General features: G+C 51.8%; 1 protein-coding gene across 4 annotated transcripts in view; it reads left to right on the top strand.

Annotated features, from left to right (window-relative positions):
- Col16a1 (collagen type XVI alpha 1 chain) overlaps positions 1–17,514 on the top strand; it is a 53,062-nt gene that overhangs the window by 11,457 nt on the left and 24,091 nt on the right. For 3 of the 4 annotated variants that reach the window (XM_050154356.1, XM_050154347.1, XM_050154362.1), the window contains 27 exons: positions 183–245; positions 553–597; positions 674–769; positions 965–1,003; positions 1,443–1,487; positions 1,618–1,653; positions 2,079–2,189; positions 2,549–2,584; positions 2,799–2,834; positions 2,909–3,019; positions 3,277–3,321; positions 5,988–6,023; positions 6,166–6,210; positions 6,493–6,624; positions 7,292–7,327; positions 7,671–7,778; positions 8,072–8,194; positions 8,290–8,343; positions 8,524–8,565; positions 8,988–9,023; positions 9,108–9,161; positions 9,320–9,388; positions 14,002–14,055; positions 14,145–14,171; positions 14,814–14,873; positions 15,070–15,117; positions 15,238–15,291. In XM_050154356.1, coding sequence (XP_050010313.1) covers positions 183–245; positions 553–597; positions 674–769; positions 965–1,003; positions 1,443–1,487; positions 1,618–1,653; positions 2,079–2,189; positions 2,549–2,584; positions 2,799–2,834; positions 2,909–3,019; positions 3,277–3,321; positions 5,988–6,023; positions 6,166–6,210; positions 6,493–6,624; positions 7,292–7,327; positions 7,671–7,778; positions 8,072–8,194; positions 8,290–8,343; positions 8,524–8,565; positions 8,988–9,023; positions 9,108–9,161; positions 9,320–9,388; positions 14,002–14,055; positions 14,145–14,171; positions 14,814–14,873; positions 15,070–15,117; positions 15,238–15,291 — 1,641 coding nt within the window. The remainder of the gene's footprint in view (positions 1–182; positions 246–552; positions 598–673; positions 770–964; positions 1,004–1,442; positions 1,488–1,617; positions 1,654–2,078; positions 2,190–2,548; positions 2,585–2,798; positions 2,835–2,908; positions 3,020–3,276; positions 3,322–5,987; positions 6,024–6,165; positions 6,211–6,492; positions 6,625–7,291; positions 7,328–7,670; positions 7,779–8,071; positions 8,195–8,289; positions 8,344–8,523; positions 8,566–8,987; positions 9,024–9,107; positions 9,162–9,319; positions 9,389–14,001; positions 14,056–14,144; positions 14,172–14,813; positions 14,874–15,069; positions 15,118–15,237; positions 15,292–17,514) is intronic. The other variant, XM_050154361.1, reaches the window with a different exon arrangement.

Below are 17,514 nucleotides of genomic sequence, written 5' to 3'. Positions count from 1 at the left end.
TGAGTAGTCTAGCTAGTTTGAAAGTTCTTTCTGTTGTTTGCCCTTCTGAGGAAGGCATTTTTTTTTCAGAAGAAGCAGAGTTGGGGAGGGGAGCTCTGGAAGGCCCTTGGCCCTCCCCTAATAGGAACTAACTGCCCTGATTCTTTTCCTCAGTCCTGGTCACTTGTATCTTCCTTCCCCAGGGCCAGAAAGGCGAGAAGGGTGACGGAGGCCTCAAAGGATTGCCAGGAAAGCCAGGCCGAGATGTATGTTGTTGGGGACCCTCTCCCTAGGCCTCAAAATGTTAGACTCAAACCCAGATGTATAGCCCCTTCCTGCTGGTCAAGGAGGTGAGGGGCTGTGTCCCAGGAGACATAGCATGGCGGTATAGGTCCTGAACGCAGGTCTCTTGACTCTAAGACTGGTCATATTTGATAACTGTAGGGTACCAGGTTGGGGTCTGGCATGGGAGAAGGACAATAAAGGGTGACAGAGGTGTATATTTATTTTCTTGTCTCAGTGGGGCAGTTGCCAGACCCCTGGCTGTCCCTACCTCGGCCCTCTTCCTAACAGGGTCGGCCAGGAGAGATCTGTGTCATTGGACCCAAAGGGCAGAAAGTGAGTTGCAGGCCCGGGTGTGGGAGCAGCGGTGGGGCTAAGGTGGTGGCCCCTCTCATAACCACTTGTGTGCCAGGGTGACCCTGGCTTCGTGGGGCCCGAGGGACTGGCAGGAGAGCCTGGGCCCCCTGGCCTCCCTGGGCTGCCTGGGATAGGACTGCCTGGGACTCCTGTGAGTATCCCCACACCTCTCTTCTTGTCCTCTCCTGGGACCTCTCCCTCCCGCATTCCTGCCCCCCCCCCAGGGTGGGACTGAGTTGGGAATAAGACCAGGTCCCAGGGGTGCAGGTTGGAGGGTGACTTAAGACAAAACCCCTCATCGTGCTGCAGAGAGGAAACTTGTACCCCACCCTGTTTCTGCCATCAGGGAGATCCAGGTGGCCCACCAGGCCCAAAGGGAGACAAGGTAAGCCTGGAAGGAGTGTGGACACGGGCTGGGGGGGTGGGGAGCGTGACCATGCAGTGTGCATATCTGAAGACATGGTGGGGCTTTGGCCTGAAGGGGCTCAGTTTAGTCGAGGTGCTAAAGGGGGTGTCTCTACTCAAATACTAGCTGGGCTGGGGGCCTTGCCTTTGGCGAGCAGCAAGCCCTGCAAATGTCTGTCTGTCTGTCTGTCTGTCACTCCTCCTTGTTGTGACACTCACGGAAGGGCACTCAGAGCCTTAGTCATTCCCCATCCTTTTCCAGAGCTACACACAGGAGGACAGGCAAGAGGAAGGGAGGATTTAGCCAGTCAGTGGACCAAGTGGAGGTGGGAGGTTCAGCTGAGAGGCCGGGTCAAGGGACAAAGGGGAAGAGGTCACATCAGGGGGAGCCTCGCCTTTAACCTTTCTTCTGATTACAGGGCAGCTCTGGGACTCCAGGAAAGGAAGGCCCTGGAGGGAAGCCTGTAAGTGGGTGTAAGCAGGGGAGAGGGTTCCCTGCCCACCATGCCTGGGTCCTTGCCTCTTTCCGGGCATACTGGTCTCTTTGCCCTGGCATTAATGCCCTTGCTTCTCTCTGTCCTTCCTTCCGAACAGGGCAAGCCGGGAGTGCCAGGGACTAAGGGAGAGAAGGTAAGCTCCAGGCCTGGCTGTCCTGGGTTAGGTTGGGAACAGGATCTGCTCTGAGTAGCAGGGGCACTCTGCCCACAGGCAGGGCCTGCCTCAGGTGGCCCTCTCTTTATTCCTATGGAAGGTATGTGATTAGCTTAGGAGCCTGCCTGGGGTGTCGGCCACATTCAGACCCTGCCTCTGGCACCTGCATGGTTTATGAGCGCTGTCAGCGGGACACATGTGCCTCCCCTGGCTTCCTTCGAGGACATAGTGTCAGGAAGTCTGAGACTCCTGAATGAAGGAGTCCCTTGGACATGAAGGCTCTACAGTGTTCCTGTTGTCCACTTTGATGATGGGGATACCTAAAGCTGGTGTGACGGGAGGCTTCCATCTTTCCCAAGGTCTCAGCCCCACCCTATCCTCCTGTGGTTGTTCCCTTCCCCTAGGGTGACCCCTGTGAAGTGTGTCCAACGCTGCCTGAAGGGTTCCAGAATTTTGTGGGACTCCCTGGAAAACCAGGTCCCAAAGGAGAGCCAGGTGATCCTGCTCCAGCCAGGGTGAGTGCCCAAGTGGCCACAGAGGGACATATTTAAAACAGACCCTGAGGGACTGGGTATTTCTCAAAGCCACAGGGAGGTTAAGCAGAGTATAGCTCAGAAGGGGTTTGAACCATAGAGTTTAGGGCTGGCTAGAGTGTCATCCCAGGTTTCCATGGCAACCTCCCAGCACTTTCCCTACAACCCCAAGAGACTCTAGTATATCTTTTGGGCAAGATAGGGTGGAACCATCTCTAACTGTGAGTAGCCTGCCTCAGGGCTTGGGAATTGGTTAGAGAGGATACAAGAAAGTGGTCAGGGCCAAGGTTAAGGTCCTGGCCCCGCCTCCTCATCCCACTTCTTGGTACACTCTCTTTCAGGAGGGCCTAGGAACTGTTGGACTGAAAGGTGACCGGGTATGTAAGGAACTTTCTGTGGGCACAGTTAGCCTAAGCTTTTTTCCCTTGTTTGTTATATGAGTTGACAGGCACGGCCTCTGAACCACAGGACGGGAGCAATTCAGAGGGCATCCGTGTGGATGTCACACTGCTGTCCTTAAATATGGTTAGAGCATTCGGGGTGTCCCGACATGCCTGCTCTCAGCCCACAAACCGTTCCTTTTCCTTGCAGGGAGATCCAGGCATCCAAGGCATGAAGGGAGAGAAGGTAGGAGTTCCCTGCGTCCTCCTCTTTGCCTTCTGTTCACTTAGGAGGTTTTGATTCTTCTCTTCCTTCCTTAGGGGGAACCCTGTTCATCCTGCAGCTCAGGTGTTGGGGCCCAGCATCTTAGGCCCTCCACAGGGGCCAGTGAAGACCCAGGCTCCTCTGGCCATGGTTTACCAGGCCTTCCGGTGAGTGACCTGCTCTTGGCTTACTAGTGGCTGTCCTAGCTCTTCAGGTCTCAAGCTTTGGGGCAGGGAGCAGGAGGTGGACCATGGCTTTTCTCTGTCTGTGCTAGGCTGCTACTTGTAACATAGTAACTGTCTAGCAACCCCCCCCTCATTCCTTTCTCTTGCTCTTTGGACACTGAGACAGGGGGAGTTTGGAGGGGGGTCAGCGACCCAGACCAGAGGCACTGTGACTTCATCTTGTTTTGTTTTGCTTTAAGGGGAAATCTGGAGTTCCTGGGCCGAGAGGTCTGAAAGGAGAGAAGGTGAGTCCAGGGCTGAAAGTCAGAGACACAGGGAGCAGGGGAGACAGCCCTGAGAGGCAAGTGAGGCAGAGATCAGACTGGAATTTCACCTCAGAACTCATCTGTCGGGGTTTTGTTTGTTTGTTTTTTTTAACTGAGCAGAGTCAAGGAATTTATTTCCAAGAAGCTCATGTTTTTCAAGAGAATTACTTAGTGCTGTATTTTTAATTTCACGATCATATTAAGCACGTCCAGACTACCTTATAGCAAGAAAATACTTAGTTTCCCTTCTCTGTTCGTCGTTGCCAGGCCGGCTCCACGCCTTGTGCATCTTATATTCTTGCTTTATTCCTCCCAGATCTGAGGTGGCACATTTCTTCTCTACTCTTCCCATTTTATGGATAAGGAAAATGAGACATAAAAAGGCCAAGGAAATCTCCCAGGGCTCTGTGGGTGTTTGGATACAGAATTGTTATTTGAGCCCAGGAAGTCTGGCTCCACTGTAGTCTATCGTCACCCCTACTCGGCTGGGTTTCTAGAGTCGATGCCCATGTTAACTCTTGTATTTATGATTGTGTTAGAGAAAAATGTCTAATAGAGTGTTGCTCAAATGAGGGGTTCTGTGAGTGTGGACGCGCTCAAGCGGGGGGGGCACATTAGGATGTGCATTTAGACTCACCTCTAACAGGCGAATCACATGTGGCGTTTCGCAGATGGAGCTGTAGTACCCCTTCCCAGCCCCGCTCTCCTTCTATTGTGCGTGCGTGTGTGGAGATTGAACCAGAGTCTACTACATGCTTTGCCAGCCCTCTACCACTGAGTTACATCCCCTGCCCCATAGACACCTGAAGAACCCTTATTTCACTCTTTATTTTGAAATAGGGTCTCACTAATTTGCCCAGGCTGGGTTTGAACTCACAGTGTAACCACAGGCAGACCTTGACTCTGCGATTCTCCTTCCTACCCTTCTTTAATACTAGATTAGAGGCTAACAAGTGTGACCAGCCTTTTCCAGCATGGCGAATAGCATATCCCGAAATCCCCAAAGCCCAGAGCTGACGTCACCCTTGACCCCTCCTCCCCCCACACCTTCTCCCTTCCATCCATCCCAGCCACAGGTCCTGATAGTTCAGCTCCAGTCTCCCTCAACTCTCTCTGCTTCTCTCCATTTGAGCCCCTGGGTCTCCATGGCCTCTCTCCTGATGGCAGCGGCCCCTCTTCTGGCCCGCAGGTGTCCTTCGCAGCCCTTCGACGGCCCATTTATCACTGAACAGTTCATGTGGCTTTGTAGAAAGAACTCCAGTGACAGAACTTCCTGCTTACAGGCCTTTGGGGACCTGCTTACAGGCCTTTGGCTTTGTGCCACCAGCCTGCTGAACCTCATGCTGGGCAACCTTCCTTCTAGAGTCCCCTCCTCCTCTCTCTGCCTTCCTTTACTTCAGCTGTCTCACCCTCTTCCATTCTGGAGCGTGTGGAGATTGTTCCCCCTCCAGCCTTCATACAGGCGACTCCCATAGGAACACAGAAGCTCTCACTTCTTTTGCTGGTGGGCCTCATTTGCATCCTTCTGATGACTGTGGTGCCACTGTCTCTGACCACCCTGTATAAACGAGACCTCCTCTGGTCTGGGTCATTGCTTTGCTCCTTTCGTGGCACTCATTGTCACGGACAAGGTTGCTATTTTAAAAGCTCTGCTCATAAAGAGCTTGCCTCACAAGCTTGAGGACCTGAATTCGAATTCCCAGCATCTATATAAAAAGTCAGAACCCTGAGCACTGTAACCCCAGCACTGCGGATGAAAAGCAGTTGAAAACCTGGAGCTCTGGGGGCTGGAGAGATGGCTCAGCAGTTAAGAGCATTGCCTGCTCTTCCGAAGGTCCTGAGTTCAATTCCCAGCAACCACATGGTGGCTCACAACCATCTGTAATGAGGTCTGGTGCCCTCTTCTGGCCTGCAGGCATCACACACACAGAACATTGTATACATAATAAAAAAAAAAAAAACACTGGAGCTCACTGACCTGCTAGCCAAGCGGAACTGATGAGCACCGGGGTCAGTGAGAGAGACCCAGTCTCAAAGTATTATGTGGAGGATGTTAGCGGAAGACGCCTGATGTCAACCTCTGGCCTCTACCCACATGCATATGTATGTACACCACACAAACATACATACAGACATACACACACACACACTCACATACACACACACTCACACACAGGTTGGGAGGAAAGATGAGAATATAGTTTAATTGGTAAGGTGCTTGCCTACCATACACAAAGCCCTGCGTTTGATCCCCAACACTATAGAAACTGGGCAGGGTGATGCCCACCTGAGGCAGGAGGATCAGAAGTTCAAGGTGATCTTTGACTACATAGCATAGGGTAACTTTTTTTAAAAAAAGCCCTTCAGTGTGCAGGGTCCACGGGGCATTTTTGTCTATGCTGTTCACGTATGTAGTACCTAGCCCAGTGCTCGGGGCCGAAAGGCAGTCGATGAACAGCTGTTGGAGAAATGACTTCATGATCTCTGCCTGGTGAGAGGTGGAGCAGGCTGGGCTCAGCTTCCAGGCTGTAGCTGGTCAGGGATTCCCTGAGGAATTTGGGGGGAATCCTAGCCTGAGTCTGCTCCTGCATCTGGCATCTCTACCCTGTTTCTCCTTACCTATATGCTCTCTGTTTGGCCCTCAGGGTAATTTTGGCGATGCAGGGCCGGCTGGAGTTCCAGTAAGTATACTTCAGATGGCAGTGGCTTAGGGTAGGGCAAGGTGGGTGGTGCTGCCCTCCACACAGAACTGACAGGCTTGGGCTGGGCCTCTGCCTAGCCTCAGCTGCAACCGGGCAGCCTCTCATATGGCTTCTCATGCAGGGGCCACCAGGACCAGTGGGACCAGCAGGCACCAAAGGGGCAAAGGTGAGTCTGGGGCTCCTGGCATGGCACAGGACACATCCCTGAAGAAGATACCCTTGTTCTAGTCTGTTCTACTCCTGATCCTGGATTCTCTGCAGTCTGTGGGGGTGAATTCTGGTTCTTAGTGACATAGTCTTGCTTCCATCTTCACTTCTCGTGCTCCCCGTCTCTCTGCTGTGCTCCTAGTCTCTCCGGAGACATCCCCCACTCAGCAGAGCTGGCTACCTTCTGCAGCTCCAGATCCCAAGCCCAGGAACCCCTTAACTCAGTATCTTTGCTCTGCAGGGGGAGCCTTGTGAGCCCTGTGCAGCCTTGTCCAGACTTCCGGATGGGGACAGCCATGTGGTTCTCTTGCCGGGCCCAGCTGGAGAGAAGGGAGAGCCCGGTCCCCCAGGCTTTGGATTGCCTGGGAAGCAGGTAAATTCTGGGATCTCTGGAGGTGGATGTGGGCAGGATGCAAGGAAGAGCATGGTCCCTCCCTGCGATTCTGGACTTCCTAGGCAGAAGGATAAAGTGGGGGTGGGATCAACCTTTCTGTGTCTAGTGCAAGCTGCTTGCATCCTGCACACAGGTCCCTGTTGTGGCAGAGCAAAGACAAGGCACAGCCTCAGCAGAGCTAGGTTCCAACTCTGGCTCTGATTTTGATAAGATCTTTGACTTAAGCAAGTCATTCCTGTTCTCTGTCTCTCTGGGTCCTGTCCTTAGAGTTGTGGTGAAGTTCATGAGCAAAGCACTGGACAGCCCACAGGGCTGCTGGAGAAACAGCAGTTACGACTGTAGGTTGGTGGTTGCCACTTTTATGGTGACAGCAAACACTGACCCAGGAGAACAGTCTCACAGGAACCCTTGGGTGCAGACACTATGTCATCCTCCCCATTTGACAAATTAGGAAAGTGAGCCTAGATGAGGCTCCTTGCCTAGGTCATACAGGCAGAAATCTCTCCAATGTTAGACCGGTTCCCTGGTGTGAGAATGTAGGTCTTCGTGTCTTGTATTCTGTCACATCCCCTGGGTCTTACACAGTGCTGGGTACCCAGGGGCATTGACTCTGAGTGAATGGGTGTCGGGACTGTTTTCTCCTCAGGGCAGAGCCGGAGAGCATGGACTCAAGGGCCAGAAGGTGAGAGGATGTGGATGGGCGTGGAGGTGGGTGGGTACCTGGTTGTCTTGGAGGCTGCTCTGTCTCTTTCTTTTCTTTCTTTCTTTTCCTTTCTTTCTTTCTTCCTAATTGAAATTGTATTTCTTATGGAATGTATTCTCAGCACTCCTTCCAGATCCTTCCCACCCATCCAATTCCACCCCCCTTTTCAGAAACAATCTACCCCCATTTTCTTGATTACTTGTACTCCATTCCCTTCTCAGCCCCCAGCCCAGGGAAGAGACTGGTATTACTCACAGCTCTCAAGAGGCAACCTGCCCCCAGCTGGGTGACTCCAGTCTTCCTTAAACCCTATTTCTTTCAGGGTGATGCTGGAAATCCGGGAGATCCCGGAACGCCAGGCACCACTGGGCAGCCTGGAATGTCTGGAGAGCCTGGAGTTCGGGGTCCTGCTGGGCCAAAAGGAGAAAAGGTAAAGTGGACCAGGCTTGGAGAAATTTGTTGCATGGGCAAATAGAAATCAAGGTGTCAGTAATGAGGGGTAGGACCACAGGGAGCCTCAAGGGAGCCCGGCGGCACCAGATTCCCCGGGACTCCTTACTACAGCAGCTTGGAGTATCAGGGATCTGTTTTTTCTCAGCTGAGGAGAGGTGGAATAGGGGTGGGGCTCTCAGAGGATGCAGGAGTCCCCTTTGCGAGGCCCCCTGGCCTGGCTACCCATTCTGGCTCACAAGCTCCCCCTGACCTTACCTGTCTCTTGACCAGGGCGATGGTTGCACTGCCTGCTCTAGCCTGCAGGGGGCGTTGACCGATGTATCAGGACTGCCTGGGAAGCCAGGTCCCAAGGGAGAACCAGGTCCTGAAGGTGTGGGTCGGCCTGGGAAACCAGTAAGTGTTCAGTGGCTCATCCTCTCATCCTTCCCTGCCTGAGTGTTGCCTTCTTTATCCTCCCAACACACCAAGGATTCCCTTGTGCCTTTTAGGGCCAGCCTGGTCTACCAGGAGTTCAAGGGCCCCCAGGACTGAAGGGTACTCAGGTATGTGCGGGAATGGTAGCCCTGGGCAGCTACCCGTGGGACTGTGGGACTGAAGGCTTGGAATGGGGGATTGAGTCACAGAGTGGCAGAAGGTGGGGGTAGATTCTTCATAGGGGCTCGGGAGAAGCTGGGGGATGGGCTGAGAATTTCCACCCAGGGGTTGTTGGTTTTCCTCTTTAGGGAGAGCCTGGACCTCCAGGCACTGGTGCTGAGGGACCCCAGGTGAGTAGCTCATCCCACCTTTGCATTCCTGCTCTCTTCTAACACGCCATAGCTGCCCGTTCCCCAGTCCCGGGCTCTGCCTGTCTAGGGGTCACAGCAGTCTTGGCCCGATGTTACCCTGTACAGGATTTGAGACAGGGTCTCTCTCTACATAGTCCTAGCTGTTCTAGAACTCACTATGTAGGTCAGACTGGCTTTGAACTCACAGAGATCTACCTGCGGCTGCCTCTGCCTCCTGAATGTTGGGATTAAGGCATGTGCCACCCACAATGCCCTGCCAGAATTTGGCTTTGTTCCCCCCAACCCATTACTCTAACCCTTGAGTTGGGGCTGGCAGACACCCTCCAGATCTGCCAGTGACACAGGTCCAAGGGACAGGTGGCTTTCGCCGCTATACCACAGCTGTCCATTCTGACTTGCAGGGCGAGCCTGGAGCCCAAGGTTTACCTGGCATTCAGGTAGGTTTCCTATGGCCTGGAGGTGGCTGACAGGGAAGGGGCCATTTTATGGTAAGAGATAACCAACTGGGCTTCCATCTGCAGGGACTTCCGGGACCTCGGGGACCACCTGGCTCAGCTGGAGAAAGAGGTGCCCAGGTGAGCCCCTTCCTCTGTGGTTGTTGGGGCTGCAGGCATGGAGACCTGGAACTAAGTGACAGCAGCAGAGGGTTGTCTGGGATCCGATCATCATCTCGCTTCTGAATGGTCCTGGCTTCAAATCATTCCTCAGCAACCTATTTGTCCTCTCCCCACAGGGACCTCCAGGACCCAAAGGAGCCACAGGACCCATGGGACCTCCTGGCGCTAGTGTCTCCGGACCTCCGGTAAGAGCCTTTCCTACAAGACTAGAGCTGTGATTAGGCCCTTGACACTGCTGCTCCAGGGAGTGCACAGAGTTGACCCTGCCCATCTCAGCAGCCTGGGGTGGGAGGAGACAAGTCTCCTGGGCCATCGTCAGGGAAGGAAGACACGCTGGAACTGCCTTTAAATGATAAACACCGTCATGTTTCTTTCTCTCTCTCTCTTTCTCTCTCGGTGTGTGTATATGTATGTGTGTGCATATGCCCCACATGAGCTCATGCACCGTTGGGTGCTGGGAACTGAGCTCTGGTCCTCTGGTAGAGCAACACATGCTCTTCACTGCTGAGTCATCTCCCCAGTCTGCCTCTGTTATCTTTTTTAAAAAGATTTATTTTTATTTTTATGTGGCATTGGTATTTTATCTGCATGTATATCCGTGCGAGGGTGTCAGTTTCCCTGGAACTGGAGTTACAGACAGTTGTGAGCTGCCATGTGGGTGCTGGGAATTTAACCCAGCTCCTCTGGAAGAGCAGCCAGTTCTCTTAGTCACTGAGCCATCTCTTCAACCCCCTCTATTATTTTTAAAGTTATATTTTCAATCTCGGTCATTCTGACAGATGTAAGATGGTATCTCAAAGTTGTTTTGATTTGCTTTTCTCTGATAACTAAGAATGTTGAGTATTAAGTGTCTTTTAGCCGTTTGACCTTCCTCTGTTGAGAGTTCTCTGTTTAGATCTGTGCTCCATTTTTTATTTGATTATTTGGTCTTTTGATATCTAGTTTCTTGAGTTCTTTGCATATTTTGGAGATCAGTTCTCTGTCTGATATGGGCTTGGTGAAGATCTTTTCCCATTCTGTAGGCTACCATTTTGTCTTGTTGACTGTTCCTTTGCTTTACAGAAGCTTCTCAGTTTCAGGAGGTCCCATTTAGTAATTGTTGCTCTCAGTGTCTGTGCTACTAGGGTTATATTTAGGGAGTGGTCTCCTGTGCCAATGCGTGCAAGGCTACTTCCCACTTTCTTTTCTGTGAGGTTCAGTGTAGTTGGTTTTATGTTGAGGTCTTTTATCCATTTGGGCTTGAGTTTTTATTAAAAAAAAAAAACTCTGATGACAGCTTACGCTGGACAGGGTGTGGAGTAAGAGGAACACTCCTCCATTGCTGGTGGGAATATAAACTTGTACAGCTGCTTTGGAAATCAGTATGGCTGTTTCTCAGAAAATTGGGAATCAATCTACCTGAAGACCCAGCAATATCACTTTTGGGCATAAACCCAAAGGATGCTCATTCGTGCCACAAGGACATTTGCTCAATTATGTTCATAGCAGCATTATTCGTAATAGCCAGAATCTGGAAACAACCTCGATGCCCCTCAACTGAAGAATGGATAAAGAAAATGTGGTACATTTACACAATGCTACAAAGCAGTAAAAAGCAGCGACACCTTGAAATCTGCAGGCAGATGGATGGGACTAGAAACAACCATCCTGAGTGAGGCAACCCAGACCCAGGAAGACAAATATGATATGTATTCACTCATAAGTAGATAATAGACATAAAGCAAAGGACAGCCAGCCTGCATGCCACAACCCCAGAGAACCAAGGTAACAAACAGGACCCTAAGAGACATACATGGATCTACCTAGGAAGGGGAAAAAAGACAAATCTCTTGAGAAAATGGGAGCATGAAGGGCAGTGGGGAAGCTGGAAGGGGAGAGGGGAGGAGGGAAGAGGAGTGGGAGAAATGTATAGCACATTCCTATCCAAACAATTAAAAAGAGAAAAACTATATCTATTTTTCAAGGACTAGGGAGATGCTCAGTGGGTAAAGTGCTTGCTGCATGAGACCCTGAGTTTGATTCTCTGATCCCCCACATCCATGTAGAAAGTCACATGTGGCCAGGCATGGGGGTTCATGCCTTTAATCCCAGCATTCAGAAGGCAGAGACAGCTGGATCTCTTCAAGTTCAAGTCTAGCTTGGTCTACTTAGCCTGTTTCAGGACAGCCAGGGCTACGTAGAGAAACCCTGTCTCAAAAACAAGCAACTTGGGAGGTAGAGGCAGGTGATCTCTGAGTTCAAGGCTAGCATGATCTACAGAGTGTGTTTCTGGACAGGCAGGGTGACACAGAGAAACCCTGTCTCGAAAAGGCACTCCCACCACCACTAATAACAACAAACAAGAGACCGTGTCTTAAAAACAAACAAACACAACCAAGGTAGATGGTTCCTGAGGAATGACAGCCTGAATTGACTTCTGACCACTTCACATGCAAGCACGCATACACGTGTGCCTCCCCCACACCTGCAGATACACACACACACACACACACACACACACACACACACACGAAGTCTTTTCCTTTAAAACTTCAATTTTTTTTAATGTATATGAATGTTTTGTTTGCATGTGTAAGCCTGGTGCCTGCGGAGGTCAGAAGAGGGCACCAGATCCCGGGGTCTGCAGCTGCAGATGGTTGTGAGCCACCACGTAGGTGCTGCGCCTCTAACCGGCATGCTTTGCACGAGCAATAAGTGCATTTAACTGCTGAGCCAGCTCTCCAGCCCAGTGTTTTGCTTTTTCAAATCAGATTATAGCTAACTGTCCATATTTACACAGCACATTCACGCGGGGTATTCTGAACAAATCGGGGTGATTAGCATTTCATCTTCTGATCGTTTCTTTGTGTCCAGAACCCTCAGCCAGTCCACTGTTTGTAAACCAGAGTCACCTTCCTGTTCTGTAGAGGACTAGAAATTGTTTATCCAAACTAATAGGAATTTGGTTGCCATTATCCAGCCCCCTTGGTTTTTCCCTCCCCTCAGTCACTAGCTCGCTCCCCTGTTTGGAGATCTACATTTTTAGCTTCTGAAGGGAGAGGAACATGGTCATCCCCATTTTTGGAGCAGTGGCCTGCTGAGGCCCTGTGCTCAGTCAGCTCTAGACAAGCAGAAATGAGCTTCCTCCTCCAGACAGCCCTGTAGAGGCCGGGCAGTGGTGGGGCACGCCTTCAGTCCCAGCACTTGGGAGGCAAAGGCAGGTGTATCTCTATGAGTTCGAGGCCAGCCTGGTCTACAAATACAAAGCAAGTTCCAGGAGAGCCAGGACTATACAGAGAAACCCTGTCTTAAAACACAGCCCTGTAGAGGAAGTGCTATGATTATTATTGGTGTGATTTAGAGGCAAGGTCTAACACTCTAAGCCAGACTTAACCTGGAACTTGGCTGTGTAGCCCGGGTTTGTACTGAAAATTTGGCATGCCTCCTCTCTCAGCTTCCTAAGTGTTGGGATTGCAGGTATGAGCCACCAAAATGGGCTGCTGTCATTTTTCAGTTCCATACAAGGCGAGCAAAGACCAGAGAGTAGAGGGTGGAGCTGGGAACTTGAAGTTTACCCCTTATCCCAGCCCTGGAGCCCCTGGGGACCATCCACTGAGCATCTGTGGGGAAAGAAAGGTTCAATTCTGTGCGGCCCAAGACAATGACTCCCACACTTAAAAGACCTGTCTATTGAGCAAATTGCATAGATTAAGTAATAATAAGTGCATTTTCTCATTTTAGTCATCAAAGACCTGTCTAATAGTCAGCTTCTACTCTGTGTGAACCCACTAGAATTTTACAAGATGATAATTTTAGCCTGAATCAAAGAAATGCCACCTTTCAGCCAGCCTGTGCCATGCTGGGCTGTGGGCAAATGTATAATTTTTCTTGAGCTTTTGGTAATGTTGAAAATAGCCCAGTGAGCCTTATCCTTTTCCTGTCTTTTGTAGATCCCTAGAGAAATTGTTGTTTGAGTTCGGAGAGCATTGATAAATTCTTTCTGGTGGTGTGCCAAAGCCTAGAGGGACAGGGATTTGCCCGAGCCCATATGGCTTTGCCCAGCAGACCTAGACAGTTGGAATCCCTCCCTGTCTCAAAGCAGGGTGAAGGTGGAACTGGAGACTAGTCCCAGGACAGCTTTGAACCCTGTTTCCAAAGGTGGAGCATCCCCAGGAAGGCAGTCATGGGGATGTCTGCTATGCTCAGCGCATCTGATATACTCCTTGTCAGAAGCACTGACAGACCTCTCCTGTCCCCAATGCCACGGGGGTGGGGGGCGGCTTCCAGGTATACCCCACACTCCCTGGCTGCGTGTCACACTCACTATTTGTGTGACTTTAGGTAAGTGATAGTGTCTCAGAGTTGATATAACAAGGTCTGAAATTCCATTCTCTCAGCTCGGTCCACAGAGCAACTTAAACAGCGAGGATATGTGCAAAGAGAAAAAGAAATCAGGTGGTGGGGGAGCTTTGGGCCCACAGATCCCCAGCCAGGCTTGTGTGCTTGATCCTGTGGCTCTGAAATCTCCTCAAGCCTCAGTTTCCTCGTTTGCAAAGCAGAACCCTTTCCTGCAGGAGGCAGGAGTGGAGGCCTTGTTCACTCTTCTCCAATGGGTGCTGGGTGCAGTACCCAGTGCTGGGAGCCACACGCTCTCTTTTCCTCCTTCCTGCCTTCTCCTTGCACACTGGCCACAATCTCCCCTCTGGAACAGGGGCACCAGGGGGCCTGGCACTGCTTCCGTTTGTGCCGCTGTTCTCCTTTAGCCAAATGACTGGCTGCCATCCAACCTTACCTACTAACTCTGCCCCTTTCCCTTCAGGGCCAAGATGGGCAGAAAGGACAGACTGGACTTCCAGGAGCCCAAGGGACACCGGTGAGTATGGTGGCCAACGCAGCAGGATTCTGTGGCTGGACCTGCCTCCCTCTCACACCTACTCACTTCCTGGTGTTTTATCTCTGCAGGGTGAAAAGGGATCTCAGGGAGAGAAGGTAAGTCTCCAGGGCCTGGGGCCACCGCTCTTTGGGACTGGGCTCCTAGAGTCCCATTCCTCCTAATAGCTGCTCAGACTGGAGGATGGGGCAGGTTACCTCACTGTTCACCGGCTTCCTGGTTCCAAGAGCCGCGGGTACCACACTCACTTCATGCAGGGGATGATAGATAGCTTAGAATCCAGCCTTAATCTCAGGGGACCAGAGAACTCCAGGGCCCCTTTAGTGGACAGCTGCACTTCCACATGGAAGCTGGGTCAGAGGGATGAGGGGCCAAGGATAAAAGGGCACAAAACCAGGCAGAGCCTTGGGGAGTGGGGCTGCTCAAGATGAAGACTTGACTGCTATGGCGAGATTATGCGGGTGCATAGCGAGGGAGCTGATGGGGGACCCCGAGAAGGACAAGACTGGATTATTCTCCTGGTTCTCAGTTGACGGTGACTGAACTAAAAGGCCACTACACGCTGCATACAGCCCATCCCCTGGCGGGTGAGGAGGCTGAGGCCTGTGGGTTGCCTGAAGTCATGACGGAGGAAGCTGATCCGGACCTTTCCAGCTCTAAAGCCCATGCCACCTCCCAGATGAGGTTTCCAGAGGACCCTCTGTCTTTGCCACTTCAAACCAAGGCTCTTGTCCTTCCAGGGCGAACCGGGAGAGTGCTCCTGTACTTCTCGGGGAGAGGCCATCTTCTCTGGCATGCCGGTGAGTGGGCAGAGATGCTTTCCCACCTTCTCCCACTGGGGGAGAGGTCTGGATCCTCGCCTCACCTGGTGCCAGCGGGCGAGAGCCCTTGCCAGGCTTCGTGTTCCAGCCAGCCCCCTTCCCGTGCAGCTCTGCGCTTGGTGTAGGCGTTGTCTTTAACCTCTCCCCTTCTTTTGCGACCCCCACTCCCACCCAGGGTGCTCCGGGACTGTGGATGGGCAGCTCCTCGCAGCCGGGCCCGCAGGTGTGTGTGGCTTGTCTCCTTTGTCTTGCCTCCTGTCGCGGCTTTCCCGCCCTGACACTACTGCCATCCCCTGTGGCAGGGAGCTCTCTTCCCCCTCTGATTTTGTCTTCTCTCCCACAGGGTCCCCCAGGTGTCCCTGGACCACCAGGTCCCCCCGGAATGCCTGGACTGCAGGTAAAAGGGTGAAGAGAGAGTCTGGGGTTTAGGGGTCAGGGCCCAAGCAGCTGTGGGACCTCCTCCTTCCTGGCCCTGAGGACTGTTTCTCTACTTACACATCTGTCATGGGTTCTCTTTGCTCTTGCCTCCCGGCGTGGCATGGCCGGCTTGCAGAGCCCTGGGCCAGGCTTGTAGACTCCTGGCTAGGAATTTTGAGGAATGTCCTGTTGTGTTTTAGCCCAAGCAAGCCCAGGCCTGGCAGGAAGCCAGGCTCTGCTGGTACAGAGTGCACTGTTGGAGCCGCAGTCAGCATTTGTTGGTGTGCCATGTCTTTCTGCCCGTGTGATCTTTTCCAGGCACCATTTTAGATACTGGGATGTGGACCAAACATTAGAATCCCTGCAAGAGAGATGGGCAACAAGCAAGAAATAGAAACTCTAGTATATTAGAGCGTGGTCCGTGCAAAGGAGGGAGATAAAGCTGACTATGGGGACAGTGGGAGGAGAACGGAAGAAAAAGATGGCATTTGGAGCTGGGAAGGTGGCCTAGTTGGTAAAGTGCTCACTGTGCAAGCATGGGGACCTAAGATCAGAGCCAGACATGGTGGCCCGTGCCTGTAACTCCAGGGCTTGGGGGAGGGGCAGAGGCAGGAGGATCCCGCCAGTCTAACTGGTGAGCTCCAGTTTCAGTGAGAGACCCCGTCTCAGAAATTAAGGGGCGAGCCAGTGAGATGGTTCCGCCAGGAAAGGCGCTCGCATGCAGGCCTGCTGACCTGACTTCCGTCCCCAGATCCCACAAGGTGGAAGGAGAGAATGAAATCCTCAGCTGTCCTCTGAGCTCCACAACCTTGTTGTGGCATTTGTGGACTTGTGTGTGTGTGTGCATGAGCGTGTGCACACACATATACACACACTGACTCACACACATACACATGCACACATACCTTAAGTTAAAAATAAGATGGAGAAAAAAAAAATGGAGAGGGTCTGGAGAGATGGCTTAGCAGTTAAGAGCACTGGCTGCTCTTCCAAAAAACCCGGGTTCAATTCCCAGAACCCATATGGCAGTTCACAACTGTCTGTAACTCCAATTCCAGGGGACCGGACATCCTCACACAGAGGTATATACAGGCAAAACATCAGTGCACATTAAATAAATAAATAATTCTTAGAACAACTGAGGAAGACATCCAGTGTTAAGATCGGGCTTTAACATGCACACACACGTACACATGAACCTGCATACACACATGCACATACACATAAACATACACACATACAAATACAATAAAAGGTGACGTTTGGATCAAAATATAAAGGAAATATAAGTGAATCTGTTGGGGAGAGAACACTCCTAGAGAGCTCCTGAGGAGGAACACCCCTGGTGAGGAGCATTCTTGAGGAGGAGCACCCCTGCAGAGGAGGACCCCTGAGGAGGAGCACCCCTGGGGAGGTACCCTTCTATCAGGGAAGGCAGCAGATACAAAGGCCTAGAGGTGAGAATGTCCATGATGTCCTTGGAAATAGCGCAGAGGCCAGAGTCAGTAAGGCGAGATTATTAGGAGGAGCCGAGATCCATGTCACATTTTGGTTCCCAGAGCCAGGGCAGCCTCAGTCTGAAGCTCATCTCTGCCATGTGCTCTGGGATACTGGGCAAGTTTCTTAGTCTCGTGGTATCTCCATGCCTTTATCTGTTAAATGTAGATCATTAAAGCACCTGCCTCAGTGGGCTTCTTGTAGGTGTTAAATAAGCTTGCGTGTGCAACGCGTGTGAAATTTTTCCTGGCACACAGTGAGTGCCCTGGGGCGTTAGCTATTGCCACGCATTTCCTGCTCTTAGTTTACACTCTTTCTCTCATTCCTTTGAGCCTTATGTCAGCCCCAACCCCTAAGTCACACCACTGGGACCAGCTTAAGCCCTAAGAAGTGAGCCAGTGTGTCCAAGGCCTCACAGTCAGATATAAAAGAGCCGCTTCTGAGCTTTCCCAAGTGGAGCCTTTCTCCTCCTTTCCTCCACCTTTCAGGACAGCTCCCAGGGGTCTGCTCACCAGGAACCAGAGCCTACACTGCACATTTGGCAGTCTTTGCGTTGGATGAAAGTGTCCGAGCTTTCTGTCCAGTGCCAGCATCCAGCGATCCATCACAGGGGGCATGGAGTTGGCTTGTGGAGGCTGAGTCATTCCAGAGTGACCCATTAACCAGGCAGAGCTAGCGTAGTGCAAACCGTGCCAAGCCACACCAC

This window comes from Alexandromys fortis, unplaced genomic scaffold (assembly GCF_014885135.2).
Source record: "Alexandromys fortis isolate MF-2015 unplaced genomic scaffold, M_Fortis_MF-2015_v1.1 scaffold_26, whole genome shotgun sequence".
Taxonomy (NCBI): Eukaryota; Metazoa; Chordata; class Mammalia; order Rodentia; family Cricetidae; genus Alexandromys; species Alexandromys fortis.
This window is presented reverse-complemented; position numbering and strand designations above follow the sequence as displayed.